Source organism: Aplidium turbinatum, chromosome 1 (genome assembly GCF_918807975.1).
Source record: "Aplidium turbinatum chromosome 1, kaAplTurb1.1, whole genome shotgun sequence".
NCBI classification, from domain to species: domain Eukaryota; kingdom Metazoa; phylum Chordata; class Ascidiacea; order Aplousobranchia; family Polyclinidae; genus Aplidium; species Aplidium turbinatum.
In genome coordinates this window covers 44,981,088-44,998,101 of record NC_137472.1, presented here as the reverse complement: position 1 = coordinate 44,998,101, position 17,014 = coordinate 44,981,088, and the positions used below count along the sequence as shown (strand labels likewise).

Sequence of the window (17,014 nt, the reverse complement as noted above, 5' to 3'; positions counted from 1 at the left end):
GGCAATTTTAGTTTAAAAAGAAACGCTTCTGAGTAGTATCGAACTCATACCCTTGCAGATACGAGACCGAGAAAGATCGTCTGTGCCGCTGACTCAGTTGAATAAAACAATTGAATTTAGATGAAAACAAATCAATAGCTTTTTTTCCCCTAAAAGTCTGAACCTTAAAACATTTGACCAGGCTAACACTCCCAATAGTATTTCAATAAATATAATTTAATTTATGTTGTGGAATATGTTTTCGTTCATTAGAACTCTTCAGCACAACTGGACCGAAACAAAAATTATTCGAAACAAAATTAGCCTACAATATAAATAGATTTCAGCACTAGTGGACCAAAACAAACGAAAAATTACATACGGTATTAATTAGATAAAATGTTCATGACCTCCATGTTCTTTACTTTTTTTCTTTCTTTTCTTCATTGTTTTAGCAAACCCGCAACTATCGAATACTATAATTTGACCAGGCTTAAGGAAATAACGGCAAACAGTTGAAAACTCAAATAAATTTTACAAATCAGGAGGATACAGAAATGCTATTACGGTGAAATCTAGAACAAATACTTCTATTACATCATCATGCTAACCTAGCATTAAGCAAAAAGTCGAGCAATTAATGCGGCAGAAACAGGTGATAAGGGATGGGAAAGGCAGTGGCTATTTGACCGGCGCCGGTCTTTGAATGTGAAACACTATTTGACCGGTCATGACGTCACTCTATAGGCACTTCTTTCTTTTTCTCTTTCAAAGCAAAAGACGAGAAGAGTAAGTATATAAGTTGTAAATTCGATGATTATCTTCAACTGATTGGATGGCGCGTGGGTTACGTCTCTGGTTGGTATTCCAGAGGGAATGAGTTCAATACTTCGCGGAAGCGTTTTTTTTTTTAATTTTTAACTAAATTTTGACCCGAAGTGACTCAACGTTAGGCTGCTGCATTTTTGTAGTCAATTTTTATTTTCGGAAGCCTACAGCCCAATTTTTTATGTCTTTTCAACTATGAGTAATAAAGTCAGAGTTTTTTAATTTTCTTGAATTTGAGAATTTCTCTGGATAATTTTCCGTTCGTCATAACAGGATGTGACCGTGTTAGCCAAACGACGCAAAAATGTAATGCGTCGTTCGGCAAACACGGTCACATCGCAAAAATGTAATGCGTCTTTCGGAAAACACGGTGGAAAAAACTAACCGGAAAAGGCGATCTGACACTTCCTCAAATGGGCGATCAACCTAATACAGAAAGTAATCACTAAGAAAACAAATCAATAGCTTTTTTTCCCCTAAAAGTCTGAACCTTAAAACATTTGACCAGGCTAATTAGTGATTCCTTTCTGTATTAGGTTGATCGCCCATTTGAGGAGGTGTCATAGTACCAGATCGCCTTTTCCAGTTAGTTTTTCCCACTTTTAATCATAGATATGGTTTTTTCTAGTTTTCCCATCCCTTGTCACCTGTTTCTGCCGCATTGATTGCTCGACTTTTTGCTTAATGCTAGGTTAGCATGATGATGTAATAGAAGCGTTTGTTCTAGATTTCACCGTAATAGCATTTCTGTATCCTCCTGATTAGTAAAATTTATTTGAGTTTTCAACTGTTTGCCGTTATTTCCTCAAGCCTGGTCAAATTATAGTATTCGATAGTTGCGGGTTTGCTAAAACAATGAAAAAAAGAAAGAAAAAAAGTAAAGAACATGGAGGTCATGAACAATTGAACATTTTATCTAATTAATACCGTATGTAATTTTTCGTTTGTTTTGGTCCACTAGTGCTGAAATCTATTTATATTGTAGGCTAATTTTGTTTCGAATAATTTTTGTTTTGGTCCAGTTGTGCTGAAGAGTTCTAATGAACGAAAACATGTTCCACAACATAAATTAAATTATATTTATTGAAATACTATTGGGAGTGTTAGCCTGGTCAAATGTTTTAAGGTTCAGACTTTTAAGGGGAAAAAGCTATTGATTTGTTTTCTTAGTGATTAGTTTCTGTATTAGGTTGATCGCCCATTTGAGGAAGTGTCATAGTACCAGATCGCCTTTTCCGGTTAGTTTTTCCCACTTTTGAATTTAGATGTTATATAGGCACTTTTTTCTTTTCTTTTCGTCTTTTGCTTTGAAAGAGAATAGAAAAAAAAAATACACCATGACCGGTCAAATAGTGTTTCAGATTAAAAGACCAGAGCCAGTCAAATAGCTACTGCCTAATAATAATGTAATGGCTTTATTTATTGTCACTCTACTACAGCTAAGGTCTTTTAGCAACATGGCTCATTTATTGTTTTATATTAGGTTTACTGGATCATCACATCAACACTGACTTAATCTCACTCTGTTATGCAAGAAAAAATACAATCAGTACCGTTTTTAAAGTCTTTGGTTTGATGATCGGGAATCGATCTCAGTTTTACAAGAGACAAAGGTGAAATCACTGAGCTGGAGCCCATTGTGATGATGAACTTTGTCTCTCAATTTAAATGTATTTGTATAACACTTATTATATAATATGTTGTTCAGATTGTCTAAAAACTTTAAATTCAACAAAAATGATAAAAGCAGATAAGTTGTTGCTGAAATGTGTTTGTGATGTTTCGTACATGAAATCCATATATGCAGTTTCATCTCGAGGCTTACGCTACAAGAATAATGGAGGTCTTATTGGTGGGAGAAAGAAAAGACTTCCATTCAATTGGCGTGATGTAAGCAATTGTTTCAGCTAAGTACAGTAGAATGTAATATTTGTATGAAATTGCATCCTACGTTTTATGGCTAGTGGTTATTTTTAGTATTAAGGGTACCAGTATTAGCTTGTTGCTTTACCCATTACCCATTCTTTTGGTTCATGTTTATTGCCTACATAAAGAATTGCCTGTGTTGTCGCTTATTTTGTCTATTGAATGATTGACCAATAAAGCATTAACCTAAACCAGGGGTCACCAATCTACGGCCCGTGGGCCAGAACCGGCCCTCGAACTGATTTCATCCTGCCCGCCTCGTGCTGCGGAGATAACAGCTGCACTAGTGCACTACAAGTGTTGAGGAAAAAAGTTACCAAACTTTTTGTAAAGGACTGACGTTGGTGTTTATCATTAGTCCACCACAAAGGGCGACAGCCTATGCTAAATTTGGAAAGGTGTAATGTTTTTTCAAGAGCACGGTGCCCTGTAGTGTATCACAGCAGAGGATAACTTTTCCAGCAACCTTTCGATTTTCATCACAACTTTGCTATTCCACCGCTGACTTTGTTATTTATTGTGCTCAATTCAAGTCAATGGAGATTCTAAATAGTTGTATATCTTTTGGCAATTTGCATCCGGCCCGCAACTGTTAATCTCGCAGCAATCCGGCCCTCAGAGAAAAAGTTTGGTGATCCCTGACCTAAACCATTACAATCTGGGTTTTTTTTTCGCTGAGACTTTTCGGTCATTTGTCCGAAATGACTTCAAAAAATTCGGTCATTTTTTATTTATTTCGGTAATTTTTTCTGATGAAAATATTTCCTTTCAAGTAGCTGATACAAACCAAAGTGTGCACTTCCTGGCTAGCTACAACAGTAAGTTTCGCTGAGAAACGTTGTGATGTTTTATCTGAGAAAAGTCAGAACAGACAAACGTTTCTTCAACGTTCATCAGCGAAATTCAAACCTGGCCGCAGACATCTTTAATTGCACACTAACACACGTTCAAAAAATACGCAAAACAAACACACAGTACAACGGAAAGAAATAAAAACAAGTAAGAATGACCAAACAAAAAAAAACACGTTACGCTCTAATGCAGGGCTACTCAACTGGCGGACCACGGTCCGTATCCGGACGTTCTGGGTGTTAATGGTGGACCTTGAGCTTTTGGAATAATAACCTCTTTGCCACGTTTCAAGGCTTCTTTAAACAGATTTCTACTGGGAGGAAGCAATTTTTACTGTGATTATCCTAGTTACTGGAAGGCTTCGACTCCCAGACTCCCCAACACTTTCTCAGAAATCCAATTCGAGTTACAATTTACCTAAACTTTCCTGGTTGCTTGTGAGGTGTGAAATAACTTATTCACTGGACCGCTAAAATTATTCAACTTGTCAAACTGGACCTTTGTTAAGATTAGTTGAGTAACCCTGCTCTAATGGTTCGCAATTACAAAGTGATTTAACTCCTCAACAATTTCACCGCTCACGTTGTAGCGTGCTCGCTTCACGTTACGACTCGTTTCGCTGAGTCCGATTTGGTGAGTCCGATCCCTTCAAGGGAATTTTTTTAATTTTTTTTTTAAATTATCGGGTACCGTAGCCTAATTATCATTGCCGTTTTAGGGTTTGGGGTTAGGGTTAGAGGTTAGGAACTCACCGAATCGGACTCACCGAATAGTAGCAGACCCTACTGTGCCAGTACGCGTGTTATCATTCATCATTTTCAGCCTGTGAGAGCCCACTGCAGAGCATAAGCCTTCCCCTTTTCATGCCAATTGACATGATTATGTGCTAGTTGGTACCAATTGGTTGTATTGCATTGTTTGTCAATGTCGTCCCTGGGTCTGCTACTATTCGGTGAGTCTGATTCAGTGAGTCCGATTCGGTGAGTTCCTAACCTCTAACCCTAAAACGGCAATGATAATTAGGCTACGGTACCCGATAATATAAAAAAGAAATTGAAAAAATTCCCTGTTAAGGGATCGGACTCACCGAATCAGACTCACCAAATCGGACTCACCGAAACGGGCCATTCCGGTCGTCCCTCCATCTCACTTTTGGTTTTTCTTTCTTTCTTTTGGTTTCTCGTGGTGTCCATGTTGTTAATTTTTTAGTCCATCTATCGTCCTGATATCTTGCTATATGACCTTCCCAGGACCATTTTAGTTTGTTGATTGTGCTTAATATATCTCATAATTTCGTTTGGTTTCTGATCCATTCGGCAGTCTTTTTATCTCGTCATGTTAAACCCATCATGATTCGTTCATGTGCTCTCTGCATAGTTCTTAGTTTAAGTGTTAATTTCTTTGTAAGGTTCCAAGTTTCCGCACCATATGTAGCAGTTGGAAGGATGCATTGATCGTAGACTTGTTTCTTGAAAGAGGCAGTTTTGACTTAAATATCGAACTTGCTCTTCCGAAAGCTTGCCATCCAAGTGATATTCTTCTTTTGATTTCGTCTTCTTTATTGGAGTTGGTTGTAATTTTTTGGCCAAGATATATATAGTGATCAACTTTTTCGATAATTGCTCCGTCCACAAGAATATTGCTGCCGATGTCTGCCAGTTTGTTAAACATAACTTTTGTTTTGTTAAAATTCATATGAAGGCCAATCTTTTTGCTTTCTGTATTGAGTTCACTTAGTATTGTCTGTAGTTGTTTAGGTTGCACGTATGCGTACGTGGAGTGCGCATATGCCGCATCATAATTGAATGTTTTGTATGATGCAGCATTTAACCTCAAACGCATAAGTTTATCTGCAGTTGAACAACGCAAGCGATTTTGTGTTGGAGTTCGCAACCGAGAAAGCAAACTGAATCCACTTCTACGGTTGCGTTCTCTGCATTAAAAGTCAGCAAAGCAAATTAACAATAGCTGCCTAACTTGGCTTATTTTTTTTGGACATTGTGACCGAATTGACTATATTTTTTTCGGACATTTTGCTAAAAAATCGGTCAATGACCGATAAATGACCGAAAAGAAAAAACCCAGATTACAATACCATATTTTTAATGCAATGTAACACCAGAAGTAACTTGGCTAATGTGACTAAGATACTTGCCATATAAAAATTTGAGAGCTGGTATACAAGTCTGTTCCGCCCTGATCATAAATACTATGACATCAATATACATCAAAAGTTGGAATTGGCCACATATATATGTGTGGTGATTCCAATGTATATATAATGTTTTGATATTTTTGATCAGGACAGAGACTTGTACACCAACTCCAGAATTTGTTGTTTTATTAAAAACCTTATGTTTGATTAAGATTATTGTTTACTTAATGTCCATTTTGCGATGATAATGATGGCTAATCCTATTGTTGAAAATTCAAGTACCATTACCGTATATTTAGGGTCTGCTACTATTCGGTGAGTCCGATTCGGTGAGAGCCCTATTCGGTGATTTTTTTGAAAATTATCGGGTACCGTAGCCCAGTGGTTCCCAACTCATGGGTCGCGACCCAAAGTTGGGTCGCCTGATAATTTTTTTGGGTCGCTTGGTTTTCAGGCATATTGTATCTTGGGCGAAAAAAATAACAATAAAAAAAATTTAAAACGTGATGAGATCGATCACAAAACTGGAAAATATAAACATAAGTCATGAAGCGTTTCATGTCGAGACATCGGAAAGCTTTGTAGCATGATCGTAGTGCAAGAAGTTTTAACAATTTTCGCTTTTATTATTGTTATTATTATTATTAAAATGTACACCCAACAAAAATTTCAGTCTCAAACATAAATTAACTTGACAAAGTTACGGGATATATATTGTAACGTGCACTATATGTCACGAACGCTATATTGGACAAACTATGACAAAGTTTTCCACACGTTGGACCACGCATAGTCTGGTGCGGTAAAACGCATCAAAGACAAAGCCCCAAGTGCTGTATGGGCTTATTGCTTTCTCCACAGAGAGGCTTTTGCTGCAAAAAAGCTGTCTCAAGAGTTGCACGAAGTGTTGAATGATGTGAAGTGTGTAGGCCTAAACTTCATCAAAACAAGTCCACTAAATTGTCATTTGTTTTCGTCTTTGTGGATTCTGATTATTATCAAGCATTGCTGTTGCACACAGAAGTGCGATAGTTGTCACGAGGTCGTGTCCTGAAGCGAGTTTGTAATTTGCGAGAGGAGATTGCTATCTTCCTGAGGCAACAGAACTGTGTGAGATTAGCCGAGAAGTTTTTGCAAGAAGATTTCAACGCAAAAGTTGCTTACCTTGCCTTTATATTTGACTCTCTGAATTGTCTAAATTTATATATGCAAGGCAACGGTTTACGGTGATTGATCGCGCCGCAAAAGTTTCTGCTTACCACAAAAAGCTCATATTCTGGAAAAGTTATGTCACCAGAGATGAGTACGATATATTTCCTCAGCTAACGCAATATATCTGTGGCAATGAAGTTGATATAAAGCAAACAATAATTAGACACCTGGAACAGTTTGCCAAAAAGTTTGTGCACTACTATGGAGAATCTCTAACACTTAATAACCAAAATGATTGGAATTGATCCATTTGTTGGAAAAGATCTTTCTCAACTTTCCATCCATGTTGCAGAACAGTTTATGGACATAACGACAGAAGTAGCAAACCGTATTTCTTTTGCGTCCTTCCAAGACAAATACCCCAAAGATTCTGCGAACATCTACTTTTGGGCTTCCATGTACAAAGCTTATCCCACAGTTTCACAAATAGGGATTCAAAAGCAGATTCCATTTGCAACAACTTGGCTTTGTATGATTGGATTTAGCGCCATGTGTGTATTGAAAACTGAACAGCGAAACCGGCTGGAAGTTAAAGCCGACATGCGGCTATATGCCTAAGCAAAATAACGTCTCGATTTCAAAAACTCACTGACAGCAAGCCAGCACAGCTATCTCATTAGTGATTTGATAAACATATTATTTTCCGAAAAAGTTACTGCTTTTGTAGTGCTGTTTGTTTGCAACGCAATCTTGTATGGCTTTTAAAATATTACGACAATTTGCTTGGGTCGCAAGATTTTACCGAACTGAATTTTTTTTTTAAATGGGTCGCCTTAAAAACGAGTTGGGAACCACTGCCGTAGCCTAATTAAAACCCTTAACCTCAAACCCAAAAACCCAAAACCCCCAAACCCCAAAAAACCCCAAACCCCCCAAAAAAAAACCCTATCCCCTATAAAGGCAATGATAATTAGACTACGGCGCGCAATAATTTAAAAAAAAAACTCACCGAATAGGGTTCTCACCGAAAAAGGCTCTCACCGAATAGGGAACTCACCGAATCGGGCCATTCCGGTATATTTAATGTTTTTTAAACACAACTAAAAAGAGGCAACTAGGATATCATCAAATTTTAGTTTGATAGTAAATGATAATGTTGGAAAAAGATGGTAGCAAATGAACAAAAGATATATCAATTTTTGGATGCAGTCAACTGACATTAAACATGTCAATCAATTGCTATTTTTTGTCTACCGGTATGTGTATTGTGTCGTAGTTTTGGTAATTCTTGTGTATTTATGCTATCCTAGATGAATTTTAATCCTGCAAGAATCCCATCAGCATGGAAACCAAAAGATTGGGATGAAAGAAATCAAATTGATTATGAACGTGAATGTGAACTTGCCAAATATATCCCTGGGTAAAGTCTTGATTTGGTCAATGATAATTTTAAGTTATAAAATTGTTTTTTAGCTAGTTTTGTAAAACACATACAATATATATACATACTGTAAATAAGGGAGCAAGTCCTTTAGGCGCAGACAGTTAGGCGTCGGTCAAATAGGTGCGCACACTCTGGCGTCTGGTTGTTTAGGTGCAGAGCACTGTGGCGCCCGTTCATTTAGGTGCTATTCCTAGTAAAGTCTGCAGATTGTATCAGCTTGGCAGGTAGGGCAATGCTTTTCACACAAAATGTTATATTGAACAGAAAAATATGTTATGGCTTCCGTGGTGAAGCTGCTTAAATCGGCAATGCTTTTCACACAAAATGTTATATTGAACATAAAAATATATTGTATTTTAATGCGCGTGTTCAGCATTTATTTGTTGTTAGTCCATCCATGTTTACGTCGACGAAAACTTTATCAATGAATTATTCAAGTTTCCGAACATGACTGAGTTTACTGTTAGTGAGTCAAATAATAACTACACTAAACATCAGTAAAAAATATACCATAGCCTATATTCAAGCGGGTGGTAGGCTTGAGTGAAGAGTAACTTAGTTTTCCGTCAAAACCCCGACTAGGTTTAATAACGAGCACAGTTGCACCATTATGCTTGCAACTTGTAGCCAGGGTTCATATGCCTTATAGAAATGTATCCATGTAGTAGAGCATTGTCTCATACAAAGTCGCCACACGACCAATCCATTCCGAGTAGAAGTAATTGCAAAAGATAACAGATTAAGTAAGGTTCCATCTGGCTGCAACCTGTGTTCAGGAATCAGGATGCATAGCAAATGTCCTGTGGAAATGTGCTAATTTCAAGAATAGTAGAGCGTTGTCTCGCACCTCATCTCCACACGCGCATTAACAAAACATCATATTTTTCTGTTCAACATAACATTTTGTGTGAATAGCATTGCCCTACCTGCCAAGCTGATACAATCTGCAGACTTTACAAGGAATAGCACCTAAATGAACTGGCGCCACAGTGCTCCGCACCTAAATATCCAGACGCCACAATGTGCGCGCCTATCTGACCGGCGCCTAACTGTCTGCGCCTAAAAGACGTGAACCCGTAAATAAATACATTGTGTTGTGAAATGGTGAAAGCAAAAGGACTTTTGACTGAAACTTGACTAAATGTGAGTTTGTATAGGTTTTCTTGCCTTTTTTTAAACTTAATCCATTTGTCATTTTTTTTCCCAGATATAAAGCCAAGGTACCAAATCATTTGCGAGATGATTTTCATATAGAGCCTCTTTATTTAGTCAATAAAAATTCCAAGTTGGTGGAAGGTTTGAAACAAGCAATGTATTTGACCAAGTCCATTATTGTTGATAAAGGATTGCCTGCTAGAATAAATGAGCTTTCCGATTCCGTTAGTTATCCAGATCAAGACGACAATGCAATACAGGTATTTAGCAAGTTTGTAGCTTACGTGCTGCTTTATAATATTATAAGCATGAAGAGGTTTAATGTAAATCAACTTGTTAGCTATTGGTTAGAGTATCTGCGTCTGAATTGGTACGTATGAGTTCAATTTCTTGTCAGGCCATATCAAAGACTTTTAAAAGTAGCAGTGAATCTTATTCTTCCATGGGTTTCAGAGAAGAAATGAATTCAAAGTATTAATATATTCTGCTGCACTGAAACTGTTTGCTTTGCACAGCACTGTGATCAACTCATGATTATTTGCAATCAATACAGTGCTATGTAACAACAGGTTATTACAAATGTTATTAGTAAGCCTTTCATTGACATGTTAAACTTCAATTCAAAAATAATCTTTTTTAGAAAGAAAAACCTGTCCAAAGCTTATGCGAAGTGCAACATAATTAATGTTTTCACTTTGTGTCCTTGTAAACTGGCAGATTCATTATAAAATAATCTTTAATTATTATGTAATTAAATTTTTATATTGCATCTGATCAGATAAATATGCCAATGTATTCTAACTCAGTGTCAAGTAAAAGTATTAATCTTTCAAAAACAATTTCCACACACCATTTTATTTCAGGTTTTTCGCCATGCTCACCTGTTTGATATTGATCCAAAGGTTATTCCCAAAGATAGTAAACATAAACGGTATAAACAAGATCATTACCACATTTTTCCACCTCCAGAAAGGTAATGTGAAATCAATGTTCGAAATGATTTTTATTTAATCTCCTTGTTCATCATGTGTACCGTAGTGGATAGTGGATAAGCTAGTGATACTTTATTGTTTTCTGTGTCACTTCTATACATTATAAATAATATATCTTTAACTTTAACTAATCACTACTTCATAAAGTTTTTATGTGTGGCAATTCAACGAATGAAAATATGAAATTGACTGAAAGAATTTATCTTGCAGGGTGAACAGAAAGTCCTTGAACTTTTTTTCATTTTATGATTAAACATATTGAATGTCACTTATCTATTAACCGGTACATCATTACATCAAATATATACATATATAGTTATTAAAACCTCTACAGCCTGTTTCACCCTAAAAGAGAGATCATCAGAAGGTCCTTTAAGGACCAAAGACCAATATCCTTTAAGTTTAAAGATCTTTTGATAATTCCCCTTTTAGGGTGAAACAAGCTGTGAAAGTTTTAGAAAGTAATAACTACATTTGATGTAACTTACTCTGCTTGGCATTGAGCACTTTTTGTAGCATTTATTGTTTGAAGTCACTTATATACCTTTTAATATGCTAAATGTCTTGCTAAACTCTCTAAAATTTAGGTCTAATTGTAAGGTCTAAAATGAGCCAAAGAGAAGCCATCATTCAGCTCCATCGCGTAGAAATACTAACTCGGAGATCAATAAGCTCCTAAAAGTTGCCAACTCCATCGTTTACCATGTTGTGAATAAATTTAAGAAACTTGGTACGGTACATTTGAAGATCGTCCTAGGATCGGAAGATCTCGCTCGGCACGAACAAAGAAAGTAGTTAAGACTGTCAGAGGGAGGGGGAGGAGAGACCCACGCCGATACATTCGTCAAATGACCAAAAACATGAATGTGAGCAACACTTCAATGAGAACCATTGTGGAAAATGATCTTCAGTTATCTCCTTACAAGATGAGAAATCGGCAGTTTCTTACACCTCTCCAAAACCAAAAGAGACTTGAAAAAGCACAGATTCTTTTCAGAGAACTCAGGCTGGCATGGTAGGGCAAGATATCATTTTTTCAGATAAAAACTCTTCACAATCGAAGCTCAGTTCAATAATCAGAATGATAGAATTCAATTAAATGCAAAGTTTTCAGCAGATATTAAAGATTCTGTGAGAACAGTTTACCGCCGTCAAAATCCGTCTTCTGTCATGGTATAGGCGCTGTCTCCAAAACTTGAAAGTCTCCCCTGATTTTCGTGGAACAAGGAGTTAAAATCAATTCAGATCGCTATTTTGGTTCCAGCCCTTGAAGAAATTAAGAAACACGACAAAGATCAGCTGTTTACATTCCAACAAGGTGGTGCACCAATGTACCATCCCACACTTCAAGAGAGACTCAGGACTGGTGCTCACGTCAACTTTCAAAATTCTAGAGCAAGGAAATGTGGTCTCCCTCATCGCCTGACTTGAATCCCATGGGCTTTTGTGTGTGGTCGTTATTGGAGACAGAGGCCCGTTTTGTTGCTCACCCAAGTGTTGATGTTCTGAAGCAATCATTGCGGAAAGGGCCAAATACACCAGGATGAGCTACGTGCCTCGGTCGAAAACTTCTGACAAAAAATTGAGATAGTTATCGAAGTGAAGGGCGGCCACATTAAAAATAATTAAATAAATTTGTTTCTAGTATTGTAAGCTCTCGTAGTGATACCTTTTTGATAAATTTTATTTATTTTCTATTAATAAATCGTTTATAAGTTGGTCCAAGGACTTTTTGTTTACCCTGTAGACTGGGAATACTTATTTTTCAAAACTTGGTGTTTTTTCAGGTATTGCCCATTAATACTCAGGGAGTTAGTGAGATTATGTGACACACGATCTTTCCAAATGTCAAGCCAGTTTGACAATCGCATGCTTGTGGAAAATATCCACTCAACTGCATGCTTCAAAAGAGGTAAATGCCTGTTGACAAGGTGGATCATATTTTATGCAGGAAGTCGTGCAAAACAATCCGCAGAAATTCTCTAGAGTGGATCTCCGTAAACTCCATGGCAAAGCTGGTTGTTAAAAAACACCGCTCACCTCTACCCAGGGTGTAATAAGTTGGGTGGGCGTAGTTTCTGAAAGAAAGGCAGCCGAGAGAAAGGAACTGGCCACCCTACTCTCGTTACTGCCGAAGACATAGTATAATGAGAACCTCGACTTGTCATCCCCGGTGCTTGAATTGAAGTATGGGACTCAGGCCTCTAAGCTTTGTTTTCCGGCGACCAAGCATAGGCTACAAGAGCTTCCTCCCCGGAGCCAAAACAAAAAATCCGTTAAAAATTGTGTTTTTAAAAATCCTTTAATATCGTGTTTTTACGTTCACTCAGATAAGAACAACGCAAACAAGGATCTGAAACATAATTTGTAGTTGTACTTAAATGCACTGCTTCCCACGTGGTGTAGAGCTAGTTGTCGAGTTTTTATAGATCGACAGCGACGCACGTACTTTGCCTTGTTAGTGAAAAAATATTGCAAATGCGGGTGAAGAGAAAACATTTAGGATACCAATTCAGTGGAGAAATGTTGGCTTGTGGAAGCCGGCGACCAAACATGGCCTACCGGCGCTGCAGTTTCGGAAGCCATTTAACGACTTCGCGACGGCCGTTGCCGCCGCGAGCTTACAGGACTAGGACTCACTTAATCACTTTTTTTTTAATCCAATGCAAATACTAGAAACACTTCTCCAAGCATTCATACAACAAGTTCAAATTCTAAACCAATGAACACCTTTCATTGAAATATTTTACAACCAAGAACCAACTATTACAAATTATCGTTGTTATTTGATAAGGCGATTTTGTTTTTGTAGTGGTTATAAATTACATTATTCGGGTGATCAAACAAATAAAGTTAATTCTGCAAATTGAGGCTTAATCTAAAGAATTTGTTTTTGTGAAGCCGCATTTTTTGTGGATTGTTCAATTTTTATGTTAACAAAAGTAGCAATCCTCACCCTTCTTCATCCCATCTCATTGCTTATGTACGATTTTTTTTTTGTAGAATGTACAGCGATTGCGAATGATCCTACATCGATACTGAATTGGGAAGATCGATGGAAACTTTGTATGGAATCTTCTTCGGACATGCAGATGCAGTCAAACGTGAGAGTGGCAAATAGACTTTTAATGTTGAAAGACAGCTTACTTTACTTGAAAAAAAAACAAAGCAAGAAGCTATATTCCCCTTTCTTTGTTTGAACTTTCAATTACTTTTGCGACATTGTGAAATTCCACTTCACATTTCTGGTCTTTTGTTTTTTTGAATCGTAACTGCCTTTAATCAGAAAGCATATGAATATTTCGCCAAGTTACTGCCATTGCGTTGCTGCAAGTACCCAACTATGTAGCCTAGTGGCTAGTATTATTTCGTTGTTAAAGATGATGTTTTATTTATTGATAAATTGGTACATTAAACTTATTTTGCCACAAAGTTTCGTGCTTAGAGAAAAGAAGCTTACTACCTGCTGTAAATGTGTGTCTTATTAAAATAAGCTGCTTGGAAACTGTTTTTTTTTTTGCTTCTGGTAATCACTGTTCGTGAACAACTCATATTCATGCAGACGCCTTTGCCTCGTTTTGCTGATGCTGGAGCGGTTCAGGAAACGTCAAACATTCCTCTAGCGAGTGTTTATCCTTCTTTGCCGATTGTTGACATCAAAAAGACAAACAATTATGCTTTTGTGACTGAGACAGGTAAAATATTTAAGTGTGCTTTTTGTAAATTTGTGTAGTTTGACCAAAAAGGTCATCATGTGGAGCTCTAAAAATATCAAATTTGAAACGCAGAAATATGGGATTATTTAAAAATGTGAAGGGAAAAATTGTTTTTAGCTTTTAGCACGATAAAATTTATTTTACTAATTAAGTGGGGAACAAACCGACGATGGATTATGATGATGAAGTACAATTTGAGATTCGATTTATTTTAGAATTATTTTTGCAATACGGTACTCTGGTCAAAATAATTACTGTCTACTTTGCAGGCATACCAAGCCAATTCAGCAAACCTTACCTTCATACAATGGTTCTTTTCAACACCGCTCTTGAACCACCTAACGTGGTTTACTCCAAGATGTTGATACAACTGTATGCCTCTTTGTACAGTCATGCTGTCGATATGTATGGCGTAAGTTGTAAAGAATTTGTTTGACTGAGCTGTATCTCCAGTTTTCTTTCCACGGTATATCACGTCTCTCGAAGCTGAATCTAACTGCTCTATTTCTACAGACTGTTGTAAAAAGACCTCGCAACCAGAATTGGTACTTTATGTATATTTTTGGAAAAACTGCCTATTGAATGTGGTAACAATATTTTTCACGTTTATAAACAAGAAAGTTTAAGAGGTCACCTATTTTACTATTATACAGTAGTCAACATGGTACAGTAGAATTCGCCTATAGTGACACCTGAAGGGACGGTGGAAAAAATGTCACCATTACCGAAGTGTCACTATAGCCGAATGCTACTCAACTGTTGCGTATGCAAACGGGACTTTGCAACAGGTGTCACTATAGGCGAAGTGTCACTATAGCCAAAGTCACTATAGGCGAATTCTACTGTAGTAGCCTTTATTTTTATTTTTTTGTGACTTCTAACGCCTTTTAAATTCACACCAACATCGGCACTGGAAAGTACTATAGAATATTTCCTTATCTTTCCAGAAGGAGCCACAGGACTTGGAAGATCCACTGACCGGTCAATGCGTTGCATCGGACGGACGCGTCTTCCAGTTCATGTGCCTCCAGCTCAACACGACCAAGATGAATGATGACGACGGAATCAAGAATATGGTAAGTCGCAGGCACAACGGTTACGTTAGCGTCTGCAGACGTTGAATCAATGTAAAAGTGACGGGATCTGCTGTCTGTGGAGTTGCTTTTCTATCTTTATAGTGTGTCAAAATATCAATTCATTAAAGTCTTCAGCCGAGTTGCATTTCATTTGTTACCACATTGCTTCTTTTTAGATTTGGGTTGAAAACGAAGAAGTAAAAAATGAACTTTACAACGTCGACAATGCAATGACACCGTTTGAAATGTACTCGGAATGCTCCCATGCAACATGGAAGTCTCCCACCTACTACACTGATTACAACCCCGAAGTTTTTAAACTCTTTCAAGGTTTTTGGGTCAACGGAATTTTATGAAATTGCATTCATGATGAAAAAACACGTCCAGTATACAGTAGTCCACATAATCAAGTCCTGTGCAGCGGTCACAGGCATTTCCTCGTGAAACATAAATGATGCAGTTATTTATAGACACATCATGATAGTTACGCCAAGAACACGTCAGGACTTTGACTTGCTGGCTCTCCACTGAATTCAATATGGATTGTCAGCATGTGCTAGAGTACGAAAATACGCTGGGATGTATTGTATAATGTATACTAGGGTGTTTCATTTTTTCACCATTTTTGAAATTCAAAATACCTGGGCTCCCATCTGGTGGTATTTGGGGAAAAAAGTTTACACCCCAAATTTTTTTCAATTATGACGTCATATTGAGGTGGTCCACGAGGTTTGAAATTTTTGGGCCTCAAAATCTCGAAATTTGGCCGTATCTCCGGAACCACTCATCATAGATCGACAAAATTAGTATCAAAATGCGCAGAAGGGTTGGTTTTCTATACCTGATGTAGAGAATATTAAGGTCTATGTGCTTCAGAAAAAAAGTTATTTCAAAAAATCTAATTTTCGGTGTATTTTCTCCTGATGAACAGAGATCAGGTGATCAAAATAAGAAGTTTTTCTGTATTTTTCCATCTTGGAAGCTGTTATTGCGTAATAATAATCGTTGTTCGTTTTGCAAGAGATTAAATGGTAATTTGAAGGTATTACTATTATAATAATAATGTAACCGTTGAGGAAGAGGTAGGCTATGCTGCTCAGTGCTCACATGCTTTAGATTAAGTGTCATTATGGCATTAAGGTCAGGTAATAGTAAGTCGATGCAAAATTTCAAGGAATTGAAGAGAAATGTGCTTCCCCTTAATTTAGATATAGTCAGTCACTATTTTTACTTCAGGAAGAAAGTAGCCGAAACTAATCTTAAGTTTTTGAAGAAAATACCCCATTTCAAAGATTGAAAGATGAACTGCTGAAAGATGTAGTTGGCATATGGAACAAAGCTGGTCTGCCAGTGCTTAGCAAACAGAGAAACCTAGCACTTCTGGTTTACAATCTGCCAAAGCATCGGCACAACTATGTTTGAAACAGAGAAAAGGAAATGAAGTAATTAGATGTCTAAGCAGTAGCGAAAGCGACTCTGATGGTGATATGAATTGGGAAGATGATAAGGAATACGAGCCTCTGAAACCAGCTGTTTGAGGAAAAGTGTACAAGAAAGTACATTCTTTTTCCATAAATGATAGAAGTTGTGTACTTGCTGATCGTAGGATAACTTCGGTACGCCAGCAGTCAGATCTTATGAGGTAGATTCTTGGAAAAGATCAAGTAGCTGCAATGCTGCATCACCTTCGACAGTATATCGCCAACGACAAAACAACGAGAGAAAAATCTCTGACGGAA

At 37.3% G+C, this 17,014-nt stretch overlaps 1 protein-coding gene across 1 annotated transcript; it reads left to right on the top strand.

Moving 5' to 3' along the window:
- The first annotated feature begins 2,520 nt into the window (after positions 1-2,520).
- On the top strand, positions 2,521-16,108 carry LOC145780841 (large ribosomal subunit protein mL37-like). Its single transcript, XM_082592489.1, has 10 exons — positions 2,521-2,697; positions 8,203-8,312; positions 9,544-9,751; positions 10,355-10,464; positions 12,271-12,395; positions 13,487-13,587; positions 14,046-14,178; positions 14,469-14,611; positions 15,147-15,275; positions 15,452-16,108. The coding sequence occupies exons 1-10, from the start codon at positions 2,545-2,547 to the stop codon at positions 15,629-15,631; spliced, it is 1,392 nt and encodes a 463-aa protein (XP_082448615.1). The 5' UTR covers positions 2,521-2,544; the 3' UTR covers positions 15,632-16,108.
- The last annotated feature ends 906 nt before the right edge of the window (positions 16,109-17,014 follow it).